General features: G+C 36.3%; 1 protein-coding gene across 1 annotated transcript; it reads right to left on the bottom strand.

Annotated features, from left to right (window-relative positions):
• Nucleotides 1-22085: 22085 nt before the first annotated feature.
• LOC105389227 lies at nt 22086-24023 on the bottom strand. The gene is made up of 4 exons (XM_011560319.3): nt 23881-24023; nt 23217-23384; nt 22770-22926; nt 22086-22553 (listed from the first exon to the last, which is right to left on the bottom strand). Exons 2-4 carry the CDS (start codon nt 23377-23379, stop codon nt 22160-22162), a joined length of 714 nt encoding a protein of 237 aa, XP_011558621.1. The 5' UTR covers nt 23380-23384; nt 23881-24023; the 3' UTR covers nt 22086-22159.
• Nucleotides 24024-25578: the final 1555 nt, after the last annotated feature.

Here is a 25578-nt window from a genome sequence, read left to right as displayed (position 1 = left end):
AATATTGATGCGAACAATGTCTGTTTTGGTCGTTCCCTTTAGATAACTAACCGTATAATTACATTAGCTTTTTTACGGAGATTTTTGAAGAGATGCATGTCCAATGTTGGAAGTATGTAATAGAATAGAGATGATACCTTTGGTTTAGGTGGGGATCCGTAGGTACCTGTAAAGAAAAAATTGAAAACTTTTAAAATAACTATGATCACATTCTTTACTAACTATCCGTCTGTTCGTCATTCAATTAGCAAACAGACAACAAAATTCCAACTTAACGTAAAAATAATAATCGACGTACCTAAGTTTATTAAAAAGTATTTTCTGAATGTTAAAATAATGAATCTAATACTACAAAGTGCTAATACTTACGACTCGAAAGCTCTCCACCAGACATTGACAGATTAGAGCCAACTTCAATGCAAAGCAACGAGGCGGTCAGTATGAATTTGTGTTTGCAAATGTGTATAAATAAAATAGCGATATTCCATCGTGCAATATTTATCGCGCGTTTCGAGCGAATAGTCCAGGATGGTGCAGGTTACAAATGCCAATACCGCTGCTTGCTTGCATGAAATATTGAATCGATGTTTGCAAAGAATATAAACAAAAGCTACGAGGAAGAAGGGACAGGAAAACTTTTTTGTTATGCTTGGTTTGGAGTTCTAGGATTATCATATTGGTTTTATTATCTCGTTTTATGATTTATGCGTAAAATCTACAATTCTCGACATCAGAGCCATTAAAGCCGATGCACACTTTTTAAAGACTCTTCGTGAGAGCCAAAGTAAAACCAAAGAGTTCAAACTTTCAAGCAAGACATTCGAAGGCAGACAAGATTACTCAGTAAGGCGTTTTAAAAATAAGTAGAAACTGCCTAAAGATTATTCATTTCATCATCATCACGAGTATCACGACCCATCACGTCCCCACTGCTGGGACACGGGTCTCCTTCCAATGAAGGAAGGGTTTAGGCCTAGTCTACCACGCTGGCCTAGTGCGGATACTAGTGATTTTTCATTTCAAGCTGTGATATTGTTCATAAATAATTCCCTAAACTTTTCCAAAACCTCCAGCACTAGCCATATGTTTTGTGCAATTATTACTGTCGCTTCTACAAGCAAAGTTTCAATTCTGTTGATCTTTGCCGCAATAACTGGATTAGCGCCGACTGCACTGCGTGGCGGTGCAATATATCGCGGCGATTGAGCTTTTCGTGTATCATTTGCGGGATGATTTTCTGTCTCCTCCACCCCTTGTGAACCTTTGATGCCCTGGTACTTACTGAGGGTGACTTGATATAGCTCTATATTATTATGTATTTGTTTGATGTGTTTTATGTCCTATTATGGATTATTAAAAAGATTGCCTATAAATTATATCGATTTATACTGAGGTATACTAACTTTTATAAATTCTGGTATTCCTGATAAAACAATTTCATAAAATTTAACCAAAAAAGTTATTACAGGACACGGACGAATAGAACAATCTCAGGATGTTTAAACTCTATACCTTAGCAATAATTATACCTAATAAGGCTCCGTTTCACTACACAAAATAAAACAAATGAAAGTGGAAAACGGAAATACGATCGAATATGAATTAATCGATGAAGTGAGAGAACTTGCATAAGCAAGGTAGATTGTGGATGTGGACAGAAGATTCTTATTATGTCTCAATTTAATCTTTCAGGAAAACTGCTGTAAACCGCCCTTAGTTCTGGGAAAACACCATTTTTCGCGCAATCGTGTACAAAGAAACGAAGAATAGGACTGTAGGAGTGAAGAACACAAGAGATCTAGAAAGTGCTACAAAAAGACGTATTGACGAGTCGCGAGATCCGTCAATAAGTCGCTCGGAGATCGGTCAGGGTTGGTAATTGATGAGGGCGACCGGCGCCCTAAACTTGATATTTGCAAACCACCGCAGGGTTGTCACTCATCTTGAGCAACACTTATTGATAATACCTAAATACTTTTATCAATTTTGTCTTTAGGTGATTTTTCATAATTAGAGAGATAGACTGCTTAATGCTGATGTACAGTCAGCTGCATAAGTAGCTATACACTTTTGTACCTTGTCAATCTGAAACCGCCTATCAATTCATTGAAATATTGACAGTTCGTCAGTTTGACAAGATACAGATGCGTATTGCTACTTATACAGCTGACCGTACATAGCACAAAATTAAACTGGTAGATAATTAATCACAATTGACTGCTTCTGCTGCTTGTTTTTATTGATATTGTATAAATAACTTTTTAATTTATTTATGTGTAAGTATATATCACAGTATACATGCATTACAAATGAAAACACAGTAAAAGTAAAGAAAAAATAATGAACAAAAAGTGGCATCCCTGGGACTCTTGGCTCGCTCCCCTAAAACATTGTCATCTGAATTTGTGCCCGAAGTAAATAAGAATCCTGGGGAGTCCCAAACTCTAATGGCGGCAGATTTATAGATTTTCCTCGATGCCCCGCCGGGTTGGGTAAAACATACACCTAAGAACCCCCCACTTATACAACGCTTTAATCTAATAGCAATAAGGTTAAGAATCGCTTGAAGGTGTCCAGCAATTAATACAATGTATTAGCTAGGCGGAATATTAGCACTTACATTTGTATCCGATGCTCATCTCTTAGTGAGTTTGGCGAAGTTTGGTCGGGCTGAGGGTTGAACATTCTAGCGTCTGGAGTGGAGAAGTAGTCCCCTCCTAGACAGGAGGTAATTGGAATATGTTTGTGTGAGTGAAAGAAATTGAGTGATTTTCTTTTTTTTTACTCTGAGATAAAAACTTGTTTAAATGAATAGTCCATGTTAAAATACATAAATATAAATTATTTAATGGTTTTCAGACTAATTAAATAATTAGTCTGAATACGTAAATATGTACAAAATCTTACATTTAAAATCTGGTTGTTGTGATGACATAAAAAAACCTAAGTATAAATTAATAACAAAAAATGGTTCCATTCCTTAGTCCAAAGTTCTCAAGCATTCCTTTCTGATCGAGGGCTCGTCTTCATAAATCAAAAAGCAGATCACTCTCGTAATTTTCAATGTTACAATCGATGTCGGAGGACATCAATCATCACAAAATTACCTTAAACGGTAAATGGGTCCTAGTCTCCACACCATGAATACTCCTCTGACAGTGGACAAATAACAAAACTGGGTTAATCTTTTATCTCCCAGCCAGGGGGGCGAGCCACCCTCGCTTGCTCCCTTTCACACAGTACCGAAAACGAAAAGGACAACGCTATTGGAAATAAAAACAAAAACAACGTAACGTAGACTCCTGCCGTTGGATTAGAGTCACAGACGCCCAACGCCAAGGTCTCTTTGCCTGTGGCTGAAAGCGCTTTTACCTTAAGAATTCAAAAAAGAATTTTCAGGAGCACTCATTCTGAGCCCTATTTTCTATCTCGTAAAGTCGTTATTCAGGTCAGGCTAATAAATTCTAGATTTAAGTATTATATTCATGTATTTGTTCCATCACGTCTCTGCTGAAAATGCTATGAAACGTATCTCTCTTTTTTGCTTTAAAAAATGAAAGAGATGGAACGATTACATTAAGTCACAGTGCACTGAACGTATTGCTACCATTTAGACTCTTTGTTTGCCTGAAGAATGTTTCAGCACTCGATTTCTCAAATAAATCTAGATCGAGTTTTAGTTCACCTTCAAGAGTGCAGACTGCAGACCTAATGACTTTCAACTGTATTCGAGTTTTATTATCTTCTGATTACATTAAAGTTACCATTACGAGGAAATATTTAATTGTAAATGTAAGTATGTACCTATTTAATTTGAGTAAGTAAATATAATATAAATATAAATGCTCCGAATGTGAACAGGTACAATACTCAGATGAAATGATGATTAATAATCCAGAATCACTTTTATGTTTTTTTACAACCGTCTAGACCTCCGAAATTATCTTCGATACAAAAATGAATCGAATAACAAAAAAGTTAAATACTCGAAAGCATTTCGGTATCTGCGTAGTATTGAAATATTTTAATACGATCTTCAACCTATAATTTGATTAAATTTGAGACGAAAAAGAAAAGGATTGAAGAGCGCTGCTCAGAATTTGGGTTCATAATGATCGGCCGAGGCCAGTCCAGTTTTGTTTGTTATATTAGCTTGGGTTTGTTACTAAAACGCCTGATTGTGAACCCATATAACTCTCATCTCACCTTGAGTCGACGCGATCGATACTAACTTTTTCATTTTGAAGTTGGCAAAACTTTTCAACTCTTTCTTACCTTGTTAGTCTTGCCCTTCATTATATAAGCCGCGTGATAATGAAATACATACAACCAATAATTTACTTCTCAAGTTGAACAACTGACAGAATAGAGTCTCAAAAACAGCAGATTATTTCTAATTCTGAACAAAATAGGGTTTGCTTTTACCAGGAGAGCATAGAAGATGCACATATCGGCGTGTCGCGGCCACCGTATTCCCACTGGCCACTTGCCAAGAGAGCCTCGCACCGAATTGCTTTCCATACTATCCTTTTGCTGTGATACCTAGCAATCCACCCTGTTCTATATAGAGTTCAATACGCTGCCTGTAGGCTTTTTGCTAAAAAGGTTTGGTATTCCATTCCCAATATTTTTGATGTTTGTAATAAAAAAAACTCTCGCATGAGGTTGTGAGGGATGGTATGTGAGTAGTTTTAAAATAGTATAAAAAATTGTGAAGAAGATCCCAATTGTTCTTATACATAAAAGAGATTAAATTTGCCATATTGAATAGTCCACAGCAGTCCATGTTTCTTTAAAACCTTATGTTATTTACTTACAAAGATTAGATAAATATATTATCATAAGATCCACTCACTCTGCTGTTGTTTATGTCGCAGCCGGATCGTATAATCCGCCGTATTACATTATGGCTAGCCGCATTACAAGACAGGGCCTCTTTGTAATGCGGCGGATCAACGTTTAGCCGTATTGAATATGACTGAATGAAAATGCGCCGGATTGTATTCGACATCATACGTCATTCAATATGGCTGGCCGTTATGTAATACGGCGAGAGATTAGCCGCCGCATCAAAAGATTTTAGTTTCGTTTTTTTAACACTCGTGACGCTGCTTGACATAACAACAATAATGCCTTGGATACAGATATTTGATGATGATTAAAACCAAGAAATGTGTTAAATATGTTAGTAAACAGTGACTTCAAGAAGAATTTTCACGTGAAATTAAATAATATCTATTCCAATCAATGCGGAACAGTGAAAAACGTACAAAAGTTATAACGCACATCAAACAGCTAAAGTGACCATGGATTCTGCTGGTCGGTGGATTTCCACACAGTATTACGGGGTCAAAAAATATAATTGTGGCCGGCAAAGATTATTTGATCTTGAAGAGACTGCGACTAGGCAAACGTAGTGTGGGACGCCCTCCGGCTAGATGAAATGACGACTTACGAAAGGTGGTTGGTTATGATTGGATGTGGAAAGCTATAGATCGCATCCAGTGATGTGCTTTGGGAGAGGCCTACGTCCAGAAGTGATGATGATGATGAAGAATAATAATTTCGAAGATCCTACAATCCGAGTAGTGCCCTTGCACAGTATTTTGATACTTTAACGGAAGTCCATATGATAGCATATTTACACTATTATGATAACAAAATGTTTGTCAAACTACCGAAACCGCAAAATTCCTTCAGCAGTAATTTCATGGACATGGTCACCCTACAATTTAGTAGTAGTACGATGCGGCTAAACGTGGGCCGCCGTAATGAAGAACGTATCGAAATGACAATCCGGCTAAACGTTGATACGCCGTATTACAAAGCGGCCCTGTTTTGTAATGCGGCCAGCCGTAATGTAATACGGCGGATTATACGATCCGGCTGCGACATTTACACAAAATAACATCAGAAAAAATAGTATGTTCTATAAGGTGAAAGGAGACATCCTTTCTGATTCTTTTTCTAACCAAATTTTGATGACGGGAATCGACTTTCACAAGTGCCGAAAGGAAACTTCCATGATTTTCGTTCAAAACTGAATACTTATTAATTATATTTTCACTAACACAAGCATCAGCGCACATTTTCAGTGGCCGACAAAATCAATTTCAGATCAGAACGTTGGCGGTCGTCCAGATATTGACCCTCCGCCGACCGCTAACCTGCATGCTGCGAAAACTATACACAATATCATAATGAATTTGTTACAACTAATAATACTGTGGTTATTTCTGAAAATGATGTGATTTTCCTGTACACTTCGTACTGTACTACTCTATTGATATTTAGAAATATAGGTATTATTGTGATAGCTTATTGATGGCGTTCTCAAATCAGAAACTGTTCATTTATCTTTTTGCATTGCATTATTGTCTCGATTATAATAATAAAACTGCACAATTAAAATAAAATTGTGCAAAGGCGAACTTAACGCTAGAAGCATTCTCTACCAGTGAAATTTGGTGATGTCTAGAAAGTGATTGATAGTGCTATAGTCTGAAAGATAATTTATCTAGTAATATCTACCTCAATGTTTATGTAGCCACTGTACTTACTTACACTTTTTAGTCCATTAATCTTCAATGATTCAAATAAAACAATTAGTGACATAATATTATATATTTTATATTTTTTTAAATAAATCTTTACTCGTGTCTGATACCAATTTGTATTTATTTGGAAGCTGCGTGTGCGCTATGCGTGCTTGCGAGCTTCTTCGGTAGCCAACGGCTAATGCTTGCGATCCAGTAATTACTATCAGCTTTATGCTAATCTAAATACGATTCAAACCTAATTCACGTAAAGGGCGTGGGAAAAACATCCCAAGAATTTTCCAGAAAAATACGGAATGATCACTATTTTAAACTGTCAGCAGAATACCGATGCTAATCAAAGGTGAAACAACAAGGGTGCTTCAGTAATAATTTGAAACGATTTTATAGTGGCTAATCGCATTAATGCCATCAATATGCGTGGAGGTTATGATCCATTTCGGCTCGCTTCTAATCGTTAAGACGTGAAACGATCGCTTATCGACTCATACACACACACTTATTCTGAAAACCACTCGAATCGTTCCGATTGCTTTACGACTTTATTTCGGTACAGAGGTGCGATCACAGGATTCGATACTAATTTCGAAACTAAACTAAGGGTCACTTTTACCAAACGCTAAAAGTATACATATAAAATAGTATTTAAATCAAATTTTACATACATTTTGTACTGACAGACTGACTGACAAATGTTACTTTTTTGACAGTGACAGTTGACGATACGCAACGTAAACTGAGGTATCGAATCTCATAATCGCTGCACAGCACGTTTTCTTTGACTGCGTCAATTTGGTAAGTCGCAACGTGTGTGTATTGGATACATATTAATAAAACTGACGGCCTCATTTCTGGGAAGTTTCGGGGATCTTATTATAAACGCAATAGCAGCTATAATTAGCTGTGGCTAAATTATGTTTTTGCGTTGCATGTAGCCGAATCGATGGTTTGTGTCAATTTGTTAGATTGAATCGTTCTAATATTTTACAGTGATATAGGAAAAATTATACGCATATATAAGTTAATTTCACAAGTAAATATACTAATGATAATTATTTTAACTGACGAAAAAAATAACTCCTTATCTCCAAACATAAAGATCACGAAATTGTGGAAGATTGGCAAAATATTAATATTTATCATGAGCGTGTATCAATCGATGAGTTAGCGTTCAGAAACAACGAGTGAGTCAGAGGAGGCAACGACCGGTGCCCTGAAGATGATCGTTCAGTAATTCCCGAAGAATTGCCGACATTTTGTGGTGGAGACGAAAATAACACTACAGACACCCGGTGACGGCGACCCCTCAAAGCACATATTAATAAGATTTTATTTTTATGTGTTAAACGATTTATGATTGTGCTCAAATTTTTATTTTTAGGACTTCATAATTGATAGCTACGTTTTAAAAGCGTTCGGATTCTAGACAAACATTATATTGAGGGAATTCATTTAAGTACTTAGTAAAAATTATATTAACTTCATAAAATATCTTTCAAATTATTAATCAGTTTGTATGAGTATTTAATTGAATAATATAGAATTTCAATTACAAAACAATTACACAGAATTTGGCGGGAAATTATTATCATTGGCTTTTGTAGGGATAAAGTTATGTTTCCATAATTTTGTGGACGTTTCACAGCAACTTTGTTTTAACTAGGTAGGTATTATTTTTTAGTTAAGTTCAATTCAAACCAACTGCGCCTGAAAAAGAAAAGCTTATACATTTGTAGCATTTGAATATCTAAACAATTTGATTCAGGTATTGATGATTACTAATAAACATTGTCGATGAAGCTTGATAATTTTTAATCACATTAGCTCCTCAACCGATCACTAACCATTGACCCGGAAATATGCATTAGGACAATGTTATTCTGTGAATTACCCGCTGTTTATACCCGTAATACCTCACTCTGTAGCGTGTCCGAATCGAGGTTACACTCACACACGCGCAAAGAACGTTAACATGGCAACAACCAACACAGCCACGATACATGACGTGCCCAGTCTACGGCGACCTGTGAAACTTCAAGCCTTCGGTGTTTTAACCGTTGTAGTCCAGGAGCTGGGAGGGCTTAGTTTAGGCTGGGCGGTAACACAGACGGAGCCGACGCATGGCAGATGACACCCGCACACGGACACTTCTCCACACACAGACGGTGGCCGTGGCATTCCAGTGGCATCCACATGCACACAACACCTTATTAAAACGAGACGCAAATCGGCCAATTATTCTTCGATGTCGACGTCAAACAATGCCAAAGCCGAAAATACATGTAATCTGTTCTGATATTTTGCGATCATCGCAGTCGTCAAGGTCGTTTGTAGTAAACAGTCAAAGTATTTTAGTAGTTTACCTGCTTCATGAAATCATGAGCGTAAAATTTTCCTTATAAATTTCATTACTTTGATTAAGTCGCTTAACCTAAATATGTGTAACTTTTAGCAACTAACACAGGCCTAATAACTAATATTGTGGTCAAGCCACTAATGCCTATCGAAACAATCGTGATTCGAAATTTGAATTTTCGCTGAACCGCAGTAGAAGGTGAAGGTGGCGCGTGCGAGCGGGACGGCACGACGCACTGCGCATGTGCGACTGATAACAGCCTGCGAATTATTCACGCATTCACTTATGAATTCTGTTAACGACTCTCGGACTACAGCGCGCGCTAACTTGATCGGATTTCTTTTGTTTTTATAACAACATTATGTTTGATTTTTGACGGATTAAAGTCAAGGTCACGCACACGATAAAAAATAGTTGACTTTATACTTATTGACAAAGTTTGTGGTGATATTATAAGTGTAGGTCGGTTTTTATAATAATTTATGTCCGTAGGAACTGATAGCAGTTTAGTTTACATACTTAATGTAAAATATAGTTGGAGATGTGTATGAAATACGATGTAAAATTATTAATGTTAGCGTTGAATGTCGTAAATTATCATAAAAATGAACTCTACATAATTTTACGAGGTAATTATGTGATGACATAATTAATGTCTTTATATTCTATACTGGACGTCTGTGTAATTCTATGCAAATGGTTGTAAACATTGGTCGAAAAGTGATATAAATATTGTTGTGGGCATAATTTTGACAAAATGGCTCAATTGACTACTAATATGGACATGGGTGGAAATATCTATTTCCGTTATAAGTAAAGCCTTTACGAAAAGGCTCTTGTTTCAAACTTTTAAACGTAGCGCCATCTGTAGTGAGAATATTAGACTTTATGAAAAAGTCTGAGCTAATTTTGACAATGATGATGATTTATTTCTATGTGAAGATAATGATAACCTTTTTCAATATAAATAAGTTAACGGTCAAGTTTTTTTTTTAATATAGGTCGCTATTTTACACCTTTTTCGAAAAAATAAGGCCAACGCTCCGTAGGTTCCTTCACGTTTCAATCAATATCCTTAGAAACAGAACTGGCGACTAAACCCTAAGTATAAACTACAACTCTTAAAGCCACAAACCAAGAAAACAATAGGTAATCAACCCTAAATGATCTATGAAAGAATGCAGAGGCTCTACATAAAGCGTAGCTTAAAACGCGGAACTGTAGACCATCCAGGTACAAATAAACCTAGACCTAGACCTAGGCAGATACAGCGTGCCTGGAAAACTGGAAATCCCGCGAGAGCTCTTTGGTGGGCGATAGAAATAAGGATAAGCTTATAGTGTGGGAATGTACTGTTTATTGGTTGTTTTCAAATACTGTATGGATAGATTGGACTTTATCGAGGAATATCAACGACATATTCAATATTATTCAAGTCATTTTTTTAAATACAATTAAGTATATAATGTATACTTTCATAATTAAGTAAAGAAAAACTATGTTGTTTAGGTACGAATGGAAAGATGAAGTAGAAATAAGGAGTAGAAATAGTATACGTAGTCGTTGAATAAGGAAAGAGTATTTTTCCACTTCGAAAATGGTTGCACAAATCTTTTTACTCATTATTATTATTATTTAACATGATTATAATGTGCAACTATGACTTACCTGATTGATCTCTCGAATCTTCGAAAGTTGATTGCGATTTCATTCGGTAGGAAATTGAACCCTCTAAATTCCTTCTCGATTCAAGACTCAATATTCTTGCCACACGAAATTCGCCTAACTACCGTGAGCATAAGCCCGTATTGCAATACAGGGCGGGCGTATGCGCCAACAACGAACAGCGTTTATCGACGCAGTGGCTTGCCACGGTATGTGCAACGATTAAGCAGAACTATATGGAGCTGTTAGTAGCTGTCAGTTGCCATACCTCATAATGATTTGAATCGAATAAATTTTCCGATGTACTTTATACAGTTCTTACAGCAAAAGTGGTATACTAAGCTGAAAGGGGATCGCAATAACTTTAGGAAATTCGCAAAAAAATGGTTTTCCACAGTAAAAAGTCGCGTGACTACCAAATTTTCTATGATTATGTTAAATCTTTTTTCGCGAATTTTCAAAACTCGTAAAACAAAAGTGGTTCACATTGACCCCCTGAGTCATCCTTTTTCAGCTTAGTATATGACGTACGTCAGATGCACCCACAGCGACTGACGCCATTCTGACTGGCTAATCCTTTCACCATGGTGTAAAACCTGGACGCGCCTGAACACCGTTAGCACCTCTTGTCACACCGGCACACAGCCGCTCTCAACATGTCTGCGACTATGTGGACAGATCTCCGTCCGATAGCGAGCCGAGATGTCGGCGGCACTGCCTCCACCCTCCCCCCGCGTAGTTGAACGCCTCATACACTGAACAGTGAACACTCTGAGACAGAAGGGCTACTTGGAACTTTAAAGCTATACTTAAATGATATTTATTTATTATGAATTTCATAGTCGTAAGGATAAACTAATGGTTTTGTTTTAATTAGGTACCTTATTTTATTACTTTCATTGAATGCTACCCATGAAGAAAATACAATACAAAAGTTATTCTCAGTCAGTCTTGTTTCTAATAATGTGTCCGAGTCCTTAAACCATTATAAAATATAATTTTTATTTTAAAATGATGTGCCGTTGTATAACTCGTAGATAAACCAATCTGTATGTGTGACTGAACCTATATATATATATATATATATATATACTTACTGATAAAAGCAATCAGCTTGGATAAAATATCTCAAACTGAATTTTCTGCGCCTATTTACCTGCATAGATCCCTGTCCTTAGACAATATAAATTATAATCTTTTTTTACATTTCTAGAGGCGGTTGAGGAGAGGAGTGTAAATAGAGATGGTGTAGATAAGGCTGGATGACACAATTGTGTATTCGTTGGTGCAGGTAATGGTCTTTAGTCTAGCTGCTACTATCCTTAAAAGTAATTACTAGATACTCCATCCAGTGGCACTCTTTAGGAACTAATGTATACGAATTATAGAACTAGGTATTGAATAATTAAACATTTAATTATGTAGCTCTAAAAGCTAAATAACTCAAATTAGGCTTTAAAGTCATATAAATTCAGTCAGTCGAATAGTTAAAGTTGAATGTTAAGGTGCCCAATCTTTAAATTTCTATTAGAGCCCGGCAGAATTGATGATGCTGCGCCCGCGCAATATCTCAATGCATCTTGTTGATACTCTAAGCAATAACTTAAGAAATCAACCGAAAATGTCAAAGGCTACGAAAGCAGATCACGCTATGGTGTCACTCAAGTTCACACGGCAATCAAACGCCTCGGCAGAAAAAGACAGATGCCTACAGATAGAGATGGAATAATGAAACCATTTCCAAATTTCCGGCCATTGTTGTAACTGTCTCTTAGGGCGGAGATAGTTTCACCTGACCCCGGCTTCTGGTTCATTGACTGCCGCATGCATACACATACGCATGCCTAGAGCTGAGGCCCAAGTCATGAGAGGCTATCTACACAACTACCTCACAATCGTATATAGACAAACTCTCCACACTCTCTTCCATCCAAAGGTTGTCTGGTAGAGATTGCTATTTAAGCAATAAGGCCGCCTTTTTGTACTGTTTTTTTTTTAAGATTTGTTTTTTTGTAATTTTTGTTCTTGGTGCAAATAAATGTATTGTATTGTATAATACTAATCCTAGATACAATACAATTTGTATTGTATCTAGGAATACGAATACTCGTAGCAATCATGTTTGCTAAAACTCTTTATTTAAATGGAACTTTTTATAAATGTTTAATCTAATGTAGCATTTTAAGGTGCACGAAAGAGTCCATGGAGAGAAGGGTGCGTTTTTCATCTACGGTTACTATGGTTACGTACGTTTGACATTCACCAATGATATTCATTGGTTGACTCAGCACAGACCTAGTTGAAACGGATTCCCTTCACATCATCACAGCGTCCGTAGCACATCTCTTGTGTTATCATGTTATCAACTGTTTCTTGTACGTATTGTATATGTCTGGCGCACCTTGGGCGATCAGCAACTGACGAGGTTGTTTATCTGACCGGGTTACCTTTTCGCCACGGTGACAAACCCTTGTCTATGTACGGATTTCAATGCTAAAGTTATATACCTAAGTATATTTTTATTTTTTCACTGGTCACCTACTTAATTATTCTATTCTAATCGGAGTAAAACTGACCCCTACACCGCTTCATGTGGTACCTTGGACAGTCACTCTATTATGTCTCGTATAGCAGACCCGCTGTGAATAAAGTGCTACGATGTACTTAAATAAAAAAGGACACATAGAAACAAGAGTTTCATCGGAGAAAGAGTGGGCGTCTAATAGTTCAAGTATACCGATAATATCCTGTATTCATTGTCTCAATCTTGTCTTGTCCCACTTGGGTGACTAATTCTCGACCATTTGAGATAGGAAAGAAAGTTTTTGTTTTGCTCAACCGGTCGGTGGCTCGTTGCGAGAGTTAATTAGGAAACGGCTTAGCAATCTTCTGCTCTGTATTCCGCCGTGTGGTTGATTAGTTATTGCAGAAATGAACTGGTGAAGGTACACTGTAATACAGAAAATATGTGCTTGTCTGTCCAACTACAGGTAATTAGGTAGAGTCAATGTATTTTTTTACTTTCTTAGCGCGAAATGTATATATCTTGGTTTTGTCAGATGTTGTAAATTGGCACACTTACCTATTCTATTCACACTTACCTAATAAAGTATGCTTTTCAAAAGGATTAGTTAATCTAATTCCCCCTCAAGTATAACGAGAGAGAGAACTTATAGCAAAGTTACGCGACTATCACTTCTGGGGTAAAAGTGATTGAACGAAGGCACAAGCAATACTAACCCTACTATGAACCACAGGCAAAGCGGTACTAATCCACATTGTATACCGTCACAGAGCTTTCTCTCATTGCATAACGATTGACCCGCTGTCAGTCCGTAGATGAAATCAGTACATTCTCCTTTTATTTGTGACATGATGAACACACTGTTCCTCTACCTACGGGCGGAGAATATGCGTTGCGTAAAAGAATTATGTTATTGTTGCAGTTTCTTTGTATGGTAAATCTGTTATGGGTGTGTGTTATGCTCGCCTTAAGTATTAAAATTAAAAAACCGACTTCAAAAAACCACTAAAATGTAAGAAATAATTTAAGGTTTACACAAATTCTACTCGTATGAGACAGTACAAATATACCTAAGCAGGAACTGTTCTTTTTTGATGTTGGTGCGGTGACAAAGTAATCTGAAGAAATATGGCACCAACTTCAAAAAAGAACAGTTCCTGCTTAGGTATATTTGTACTGTCTCATACGAGTAGAATTTGTGTAAACCTTAAATTATTTCTTACATTTTAGTGGTTTTTTGAAGTCGGTTTTTTAATTATTATTTTATTTAATAGTTTTTAGTTTATTTGTAATAATTTTCAATCAAAAGTAAGGTGCAAATGATACCAAAAAGTCCTACTAATCAATACGAATCATTCAAGCCTAAACACGAAGTAGTTGCTATATACCGTTGAGGAGTTCCCTTGACTGCCTTCCGTTTCCATCATCAGATCAGCTCAAGGTCACCATCATATTTTTTTGTTATAAGAACTATATTTACGTTCTTAATTTCATTAGAATCGGTTAATATGTGCCCGAAATGGAAATTCATACCCTGTTTTTACCCCTTTACCCACCCTTGGGGGTGAGATAAAATTCTGAAAAAAAAATGGGACCACCTGGAAGCTCAACCCAATACAACAAAAAAAGAATTTTCAAAATCGGTTCATAAACGGCGGAGTAATCGGTGAACATACATAAAAAAATATATAAAAAAAAGATCCCGACGAATTGAGAACCTCCTCCTTTTTTTGAAGTCGGTTAAAAATGATCTTGATGTTTTAATGTCGATTATTTATAGTAAGTTCCTAGAGTTATATTGAAATGTTACTAGAATTTTTGCGGCTAACAGGTTGATATAAAGTGCTTACGCGTTAGATCACGCATGGCCCGCGTGCCATGAGAGATAATAGATAATAATAAAATTCTATGTAAAAAGTATCCGCATTATATCCATACGTATAAAAAGCAAAAAAATATTGTTATTCATCCAAATTTATTTAATCACCTTCAAATTTTGCTCCTTAAAAAACGATACCCATACGCCAACGAATTATCCAATCATCACAACATTTTTTTAAACGCTGTTTTCAGAGTTGTGTTTAGTACTCGCGGCGATTTTTCCTTATTGTCTTCTATCGATTGAAAACAGTGCCTTGAAGTGGTATTTTGTGTTTAGGAAAAAAAGAATCTATAGCCGTGAGCTGCAGCCATATCTGGTTAATATGGTGGATGCTCGATGGTATTTGTTGAAAAACTCATTCACAATTGTGCGAAAGGTGCGATATCGTGGTGCAAAATCTTTCTTGTTATTTTTCCACAAATCTGGCCTTCTTCGTCGAATTTGCTGTATTAAATTTTACATAACCCGCAAATAATACTATTTTCCTACCGTTTGACTTTCTGGGTAGAATTCCGAGTGCACAACACCACAATAGTCAAAGAAAACAGTCAACATGACTTTAAATAACAATCGATAGAAAACTAAAAGGAAAATTCGCCGCGAGTACTAAACACAACTCTGCAAAAAGCGTTTAAAAATGTTGTGATGATTGGATAATTCATTGGCTTATGTGTATCGTTCCTGAAGGAGCATACATTGAAGATGATAGATATAGAAATTTGGATGAATAACAATATTTTTTTGTTTTATTGGTCTAATAGTATAGGTATGCATGTGTTTTTTATATTAGTATTCATCGCTTTATAATAGTTCAAAAAAAATTGCTTGCGGCCCGCGACAGCATGACTTGAACGTGTTTGTGGCCCTTATATAAAAAAGGTTGAGTACCAATGCGTTAGATGAATTATCCTAAAATGCATAGTTACTTAGCTTTTAGCTACCAACAAAATAGAATATGCAGAGTGAAAATGTATGAAATAAAAACATTAAAATTGGTTAGAGAAAAACCCACCTGAAAATATCAGTGCCGTCTAAATGATGACGAACAAAGGGATGTACCAAAAAAATCAGCGGACATCGGTATCGAATCAATCTATGGATATATTATGTACATAATTTTTTTTTTTAATTTTATGTATTTGTAAATTTATAGCATAAATATTTTATATGCCTAGACATAATACATTCTTATGTCTAGGTTTACTGAAGTTTATTAAAATCATAAAATTAACACTCATTGCTATACCAACCTTTAACCAACAAGTGGCATAAGATATACACTGAGCAAACTTCCACCTGTCATTGTATTTTATATGTCACAGAAACTTTTTCATTGCTGGTGAGTGTATCTCTCTCAGTTGAGTAGCTCAGCAGTAAGTGGCCACAAATTCCACTTCCACTAAATATTTTATAACCAACACATCGCCGATTTCCCTTCACTAGGAGTTGAGGTCTCCGCTGTTGCTTTTTTCCCATTTACGAGTTTCACGACGACCGTTGCCTGAAACTTACACGTACACAGAATATAAATGCTGAACAACTCTATCTCTTTCCCTCACACAGGCACAGACTAGCCCCGTCTCACTCCGCCCACACAAATAAAAATGTCTAGCCACCTCAACATTCAGATAGAAATTGCAATATACTTTTTCTATACTCAATGTAAAAGGATCTTTCGAAACGAATGGAATAGAATACGTTTTGCTATGACAAAGCCAGATTTTAGGACGATTTAGGCTTTAGGAAAATGTTGTCGTTTTTGAGGCTGCACTGCACCTCAAATTTTCTTTTTGTTTCTAAGCTAATGTTTAAAAATACCTAACTAAGTAAAAACATACCTATATTTTATTTTTACTTCATAAACGTTACATTAATGTAATTTAATTAATTAATTATCTGATCTGAACATGTAGTACTTACCACTTTATGAAAATTGCATGCTATTTAAAAGCATCGTACAAGACTTTTTTACAAAAATAACCTGCGCAGTAACTAAAACAATTACCCTTAAAAAACCTCATAAACAGAATTACCATTCAAAAACCTAAACCAAAATATTGAAACATGAAGACAATATGAGTGCTATCGCAGCGGGCATCAATACAATAAGTGTGAACGCAATGGGAGCGCGATGAGCCGGCCAGGAAGGTTACTTTACCTTGACAAAACCCGAAGGAACACCAACTGTCGTGCAATCGGCACGTTTAACAACGAGATACAGTCGTGGTTTACGCAGTGAGGCTCCGATATTTTGTTTTTCGTAAGCTAGAGCGACTTCCCTGGAATGCCGGGACGGCGACCGGTTCCCGACTCCCGGTTTCTGTATATACCATCCTTATGTATGTATTTATATACTTAAGTATAGTCGGCTAAGTGTGTATAGAAAACAGACTGAGCAGGATAATTAGGATACGTTTGAGGTTCGAAGAGTAAAGCCTGGAGTCGTATTGTAATTGTAAAGATCATGTTTTTGGTTTGTTACAATGTGTGCAACTTCTAAGGGGCAGTTCGTTCATACTGTCGCGTAACTTAAACAAATTACACCATACGAACTGCCCCTTAAGTTAAGTTACTTGACCCGGCCTTACAGCATCGCTTAGCTTGTTGCAACTTTAGCAAATGCTTGACAAATCCATTTTTTCAAAATTTGTGTAAAAAAGGTTATTGTGCCAATTTTACTTTAATAAACTTATAAATAAACCCTTGAAGCTTAAGTTCACAATCTTGTGAAACTTTAATTTGAAACAACTTACCTTCTGCCTCTCCTGAGTTGGATAGAAACTCCATCGACTACTAACCAGTCACACCACAATAGAAATTCACTCGCCAATCGATTACCGGCAGCAATACCAAAATACACACTTTAATTTAAACACTAGCATTTCCACCTAAAATCGCAATAGTCGCATACCAGATCAACCTCCAATCCAATGTATGTGAGTATGCGGTACATAGGCGCACTTGTAAATTATATACCTGGCTAGGGATGTGCCCATTTTGAAACGGACGTTTCGATGATTTCACTTGCTGGTAATCTTCTTCTTCTTCTTATTAAGGGTCGGTTTTGTTCGTCATGTCACGCCGCGCGTATTTTCTGTCATATCCTCATTCACTCCAAACTGATACGAATTCAGTTTTAGTAAATTTCGTATGGTAATGTAATTTACTTGATACTGATGCGGAGTAATTGAAAAGCTCGGCCCCGACAGAATTATGATCTAAAACTAATTTTATTGCATAAAACCGAAGACGATTACATGAAAAATCTTTGTCAATTGAAAAAAACAATGTGTTTCTAATATAATATTATTAAAATCGATAGAGTACAAGCCATGCCAACACTGCATAAATCATATAATTTATATTTTTTATATTTACAAATGATTTTTTTTTTTAAATCGAAACTTTCGCGATTGGCAAAGACCCGTATCCGATCATAGCACCTACATCGGTAAAGTAAACTCTGACATCGATAGTATCATCCCCTTCCATCCCATCCCTTTGCCGTACCTATAATCGAATAAGCCAGCGCATACTGGCTGTTATGCTAATTACTGAATCCTAATTACAGGTACGGATATACTGTTATGCCACTCAAATGGACGCCATTATAATGTAATTTGACAGTGATATGATGATGAGTTTAAGCGCAGATTTAATTTTATGTATTTGTTTTAATTAGATATGTCCTAATCTATCTGTGAATTAAGGTAATAAAGACATTGATCACAAAAAAGGCTACAACAATGTTAATTACGAATCTGAAAAAAACTATTCTAAACATAATTTGTGTTGTCTTATTGGGTCATCATGTGTTAGCAATGTCGGTTACTTTACTTTACTACAGAAAAGGAATTCAATCAATCAATAATATTGATATCTGACTTATGTCCTTACGTATTGTAACATAACATAACGTGTTCACTTCTTGTATACGTGTGTGTACTTACCTATAGGCAGGTGAATGTTTTGACAATAAAGTCCATTATTATTCCAGGTCGCTGACCGCAGAGGTTAAAAGCCAATCACAATTATGAAAGGCACAATTTCCTCACAATATTTGGGATCAATATACAATTGGGAAGGCCGGTTAATCTGAGTTAAGTGGAATACAACAGTCGCGCCATCTATTACATGGGTTTCGTTTTAACCTCCCGCTGGCTACTGCTTGCCTCCCATTTACGTTGCGGTCAGTTAAGGAGCGGAGAGGATAGCGTTTTTTTCTTACCTCAAAATTAAATTGTAGTGGCATAGGAAGATAGTAAAAATAACTGTTTACATACTTAATTGTATTCTCTAAAATTGTGTACCAAATTTTCACTGAGCAAAATTTTAATAAGTATTAAATAACATCTCTTTATTCACTACATAATATGATGACACTTGAGTAGGCTCCTTTCATACACCTTTATATATTAATATTCGTAGGTAGTTAAAATAAGTGTAGTATTTGTTAACTTTAACAGAAATGTGTTCAAGCACTTATCGAAATGTACTCACATACATCATTTATTTATACAGCGTCAAATAAATAAATAACTCACATTTTATTTTTCAATGATTCTTTTCTCCTAGCCCCAACGTTTAGTCCTGGCCTTTATGTACTCTGCATATTAAATCGGTTTACTTATACATAAAGAGAATATTCTGAAAATATGAATCATTCGGGTCACTAACATTTTTAAATTGATGTTGAGATATTTTGTAAGAAATTCATCGCTGAATGTCAACATCAATTTCTTTATCAAAATTTTACACGTTATGATTGCATTGTCACCGATGAAGCTACGATGATTTTTACAGAATCACAAAGCTGATTATGCTATGACGACTAAAAATGTTCATCCTTTCAGTTTAAACGAAAAGCCATTCCAGTTTTAATATTTTTTTTTATACTTAAAAAGGGTAATTTCAGTGTCATTTCCCCTATCCGCACCTTCTTATAACTGTATTTTTTCTGGTTTTATTATATATATTCAATTATTCATATCCCTATACTTAGATTGACTCTACGATAACAATCCAATAAGTAGAGACTAAATTAAATTACGACCTCTTGATTATCAGAGACATACATATTATGTCAGGTCATAATGCATTAGCTGAATTATTATGCCAGAGCATATCCTAATATCCCTAATGACATTAGCTCTGCATGGGGTGGGCCAGTGGCCTTGTACGTGATAACGGCCGCCGAAGCCTATCTAACTAAACCTTCATATCGCTATTAAGTATACACTCACAAACAATGAAAAAGTTCCAGTAACGGCAATGACGGGTGGAACGTTTTCATTGAGTGTATAGTGCCACAAACTTATCTGTTCCGGTGACAGCTCACGTAAATGTGTAATATTTCTTCATTCTATAAGATTTTAAGATTGCCCACAGTAGTAATTCGCCCTGGCGGTATTAATAAACCCATCTAATCCTTAACAATATATAATTCATTAGTAAGTAATGAGATATGGATCAATTTAGTTCGCTCTCACCGGAACAGATAAGTTTGTGGAACTGTATAATGTTACCATTGCAAAAGTGGTATACCTAGTAAGCTGAAAGTAAGTTACTCTAGGAGGCATTATGACAATTTATTACATTGACATTATTACAACTTTTATCCTATACTTACAAAACAAATCTGCTTCCCATAGTAAAGTAACGAGACCAACAAACAACACACTGTAGAAATCCAAAATGGGGTATTATGTACAGTCTGGGGAAAATAAACTTGACCCTTTTAGAGTACCACAGACAGACACACCATAGATATTTACCTAGATATTATACTTACATGCAATTCATAACACGTTTCTTTTTCAGTCGAGGTTAGAAAAGTGTTTCACGGAAACTGGGAACCAAACCTGTGACCAGTAAAGGAAACTACGTCTGAAAGTAGTATGCAAACAATATACATCAGCTATTCACTATCACACACTAACTTCACTAATTGAATTGAAAACGTAGGTAATACATTTGAATAATTACTGCTCACCCAATTGCAGTAAAAGCTTTTGATGGATCTATTACAGGTCCAGAACATAATTAGGTCAACAATAACGCTCTTAATGCTCGCATTGGTGAGTTTAATACTTGTGCCTACGGCCTGTGTTGATGACCTTTTTATGATACCTGATAATTTGTTCGTAGACTCAACTATAATGCCAGGGGTTTGTTAAGAAGATTTTAATCCAAAGTGTACTACATATTCTACTTATTATCAAATTCATTCTCAATCAAAATGACCAAGGTGACTCTAGAAAATAATTTGATGTGATAACACGCGGCTAGATAGAGTGACGACTTGCGAAAGGTGGTGGATGCGGAAACTAAAGATCGCATTCAGTGGCGTGCTTTGGGTGAGGCCTACGTCCAGCAGTGGAATGTTATAGGCTGATGAGGATGAAATATTTTTTTCGTGAACCAACAAAAAGAAAAACTATTATTTTCAAACAATAGCAGCTACTTTACAGGAATTTTGAATTCACAACTTATTGGATCCACAAAAAGTTTCCAAGAGAAATTCAGGAGAAAAGTAATTAAGCTATTATTGTCAGCCAAGACTCAAGAAGCAGCAGACGAATAAGGTTTTGTCGCGATATTGTACAACGGAACACGTTGACGACACAAACATTTTACGTTTAAATGTGTCCCTTACGACATACGGGTTAAGAACTAAGCCAAATTCGAAGTAATGCTTAACTAGACGTTGCCGTTGTACTTGTGCTTCATTTCTATGTAAATGAAGGCGGGAGCGGCGGTGGCGGCGGCGCGGCGCGGCGCGGCATCGGCGGTGTCTAGCTAGATGTGTGACCTACCGCTGATCGGCTAATATTGCATATATGTACACATTATAATAAATATAATATCATGCGAGCTGTAATATATTGTGAGTACGGTCAGGTGCAAAGAAACCTGACCCCCCTCTCATACTAACAATGCTTCTGAGGGGGGTCAGGTTTATCTGCACCTTACTGACGATATGAATGATGACTGATATAGATAGTACCATTTGTTTATACAAACTCAAACAAGGAATGTAGGTATGTATTCTTGATAACGGGGTAAACTGGTTACTTTTTTAAGGATAAAAAACAATTTGTATTATTTTAAATTTATACGTGTATTTTGCGCACTAGGTAATCTTCTATTATTTTTATTAAGAACACGTAACAAAATTAACTAAAATTAACATCCGATCTATCTCCCTCAATTACATCAATAAGCTGTAAAATCCTTACTTTGAGCTTTCTTTTCTCTTTACTAGTAAAATGCTTTATATCTGGCAGAAGACTTTTGAAAAACAAAAGGTCATTATCTTCAGAATCGTCTTCCGTCGCTTCAGTTTCTATTGGATTTTCAGTAGTTCTTTTCCGTTTATGCCTTCTTCTTTCAGGTGGTTCTTCATTAAAGTCTTCTAGAGGAAGTTCTATATCAGTGAAATTCATTTCTGAAATTTTAGGTTTGACTTCTACTGTTTCTTCATTGTCTCCTTCATCATCACTGTTGTAGACAAACCCACCGTCAAGACTTTCTTCTGATATGTTACTTCGATGTTGATTATTGGAGTTGCTGGAAATTTAATAAGTCCTATTTAGGTATTATTGGTATAAAATATATAAAATAATGTAGCAAGTAGCAACTAAGTAAATTTTTGGTTTTAAGTTAATAATGAATCTAAATACGATAATTACAGAATGGCTAACTCCCAGTTTCAATATTCTAATACACATAAAAAGTTGCATTCCGTCAAAATCGTAAGAAAATTACATTCGATTTCACACTTACTTTTTGGCAGTTTTGCTCTTGACAAATGGATCCAGAAATGTAAGGCTTTTGTACAGATAGTATGGTGTGCTGTTATTAGGTCCCTCTTGTAGCAGTTTTGTTTTATATCTGGCATATGAAGATCGCACGCCCTTCCATTTGTTTTTTAATTCTTCAGCTATAAAAGAATTATTTTCTTTATTATTAATAGTATAGTTAAAATCGCACTTATCGTGCGCACAATTATTTTGCCAAAAAAAAAACTTTTTAACCTATGCGTGTCTGAGACGAGCATTTGCCATGTGACATGGGTTTTCATACAAAAAATATTACTAGGTTATAAATATAAATCCTTTGTTTCCTAACATTTTTTTCTCCATAGTTAACTCAGCGTTTAGTCAAAAATCGCAACCATTGGTCAAATAACTCAACTACGGAACAAAATACTGGCCTATCCACCACACTTACTATTGCAGGGTTGGTTCATCTCAGTCTGGACGGCCTCCGCCACCCGTTTCCAGTTCTCGATAGAGAATCCTCGCCCGTAGTGCTCGCTCTTACTGTCGTACAGCGAGGGGAAACGCTCCACGATCTTGACGAACTTCTCCATGGTGTAGTGGTCGTCTTTCATCTTTACTGTAATGAGAAAAGAGGTTAATTACACTCGGGAGGAATGAAAAAGTTCCAGTGACATGTGGAACGGCAATGGCAGGTGGAACTTTTTCAGTGCTCACGAGTGTAATAAAAAGTTAAAAACTAACTATATTATTTCCTATACCTAAGTAAAAACCATATAAAAAAACTAAAATTAAAATTCCGAAAGTTTGTGAAAAAAAATATTGCGTCAAAGTCAAACCTATCTAATGAACTGAGAAATAACTGCAATCTAAATGCTTCATAATCTGAAACACCGACACACCACCTTACGTAACGTCTAACGTCACAGAGTTGATAAAATGAGCGCGCTGCGAATTACACTCCAACTCTATACCTACCTACGCACCTATATCTAAACTACGCTAATAGCTTAATACTCGTATCCACCCTATTTTCTCCTGTTGTTCACCAATGCAGTGCATCATTGAGATAATTTATGTAACTAGTACCTATAATTGAAAAAAATACAACTTACCACGTAACTTTGAACGTTAATAAAACAAAATCTAGTTGAAATTATGCTTGGAAAGGTCGACAGAGGCCACAACAATACCACGCGAGGCGCGCACCACACTGACGCGACGTCGCAACACCGCGCGCTTCACGGCTGTGTTCGTCTCTGTCGCCCGCGCGGAGAAGCCGGTGGTGTGAGCGAGATAGCACGTACGGACGGGAAACGCGGTAAACACGCCACAGTGAATGCGACGTTGCCGTGTTTCTTCACCGCAGGGTCACTTTATGTAACGAAAAACGAAGTTTCAGAGCGCTGCACTGCGAACCGAGACTCTATCTCGTTGTATTAAATGTGTCGATTGCACGAAAGCTCTCATTCGTTCGTTTTTCGTCAGTATAGAGTAACCCTCCTGACCCGGTGAGTTATTCTGTGGTGCCACATTGAAACTATTATTGCCGCGCGACTTTTTGCTAATAGCAGTTTAGTAGCAATCGTAAGCCAAATAGGTGGGTTACCTGTTGTAACCTACAAAATACGGACGACTGTTAGGTACTTACCTACTTACCTAATTACAAACCAGTGAGTTCGATTAATCGTAAATTTTATTAAGACACTAAAGTAACTTCCACCTAAGTAAGTCATTTATTTCAAGTAAGTATAATACCTTGATTTGATACTTTAATATACATTTCATTACTTAATGGTGTGTTAGTACCTAACCTATGTAAGTACTAAGTAGGTACTTATTTATACACACACACACACACACACACACACACACGCACTCACGCCTTGTACTAATGTACTCCCTTGCGGGGTAGGCAGAGGTGCATTGCTGCACCCACTTTTCGCCAGAGTGTTATGTTATTCCCAATGTAATAGGGGGCGGGCCGAGAACAAATATCTGTGTTTAAACAAATATCTGCCCCAGCCGGGAATCGAACCCGGGACCATCGGCTCAGTAGTCAGGGTCACTAACCACTACGCCATTCGGTCGTCACTTATTTATACCTACTTAATTTACTTATCATTCAGCATTATTATCGCCACAGTATCTCGACATCATGTTGCTGCCTGAAAACAGATCCAGTTAATTTATTCTTCCACATCATGACACTAAATATAAGTACTTACTAGTACTTACCTACCTACAAAAGTAATATAAGTACAAATGTCATAGGTTTGTTCTGGCTCAGGTTCTGATAGGATGCATTAAATTATTTATAAAATCAAGTCTTAACTATTACCTACCAGGCTACCACCTATTACCACCTACTGCACCTACCTATGTTCCTAACCTAACTAAATTTAAATGTGAAACATTAACTGCACTACCACAAAAAAACTTTAAACATTGGTTATCATGTGTTTAAAACGAAATTTGACAGATATTGTAGGCGATTGATAGTGCTAAACATTTGTTAAATACTGTCTTAGTTTTTGTGGTAATGCCCTCAATTCGTAACCAATGCAAAATTAGTCCAGCCACTGAAACATTTAGTGCCAATTTCTCCATTGTCGGTTATCTAACCGACAGGGATCGATTTATAAACTAAACGTCACCTCCCTATAAAATTCATGACAGATGTGTCAAAAGTTAACCACTACTCCCTGGTTATGCTCTAACCGAGAAATGAGAAATTAGTACTAAACATAATATTTATCATCGTGAATTTCAGTCAGGAGTTTTCAACTTAAGGTAAAGATTTACCCCCTTAT

Source organism: Plutella xylostella, chromosome 9 (assembly GCF_932276165.1).
Source record: "Plutella xylostella chromosome 9, ilPluXylo3.1, whole genome shotgun sequence".
Taxonomy (NCBI): Eukaryota; Metazoa; Arthropoda; class Insecta; order Lepidoptera; family Plutellidae; genus Plutella; species Plutella xylostella.
This window is presented reverse-complemented; position numbering and strand designations above follow the sequence as displayed.

What these genes read in the sequence shown, in the direction of transcription:
- LOC105389227 (XM_011560319.3), bottom strand. Translation starts at nt 23,379, where the DNA reads ATGAAAGACGACCACTACACCATGGAGAAGTTCGTCAAGATCGTGGAG. An exon ending in GATGAACCAACCCTGCAATA is followed by an intron (nt 22,927 to 23,216) that starts GTAAGTGTGGTG and finishes ATTCTTTTATAG; the next exon opens with CTGAAGAATTAAAAAACAAA. An exon ending in AAGAGCAAAACTGCCAAAAA is followed by an intron (nt 22,554 to 22,769) that starts GTAAGTGTGAAA and finishes TTAAATTTCCAG; the next exon opens with CAACTCCAATAATCAACATC.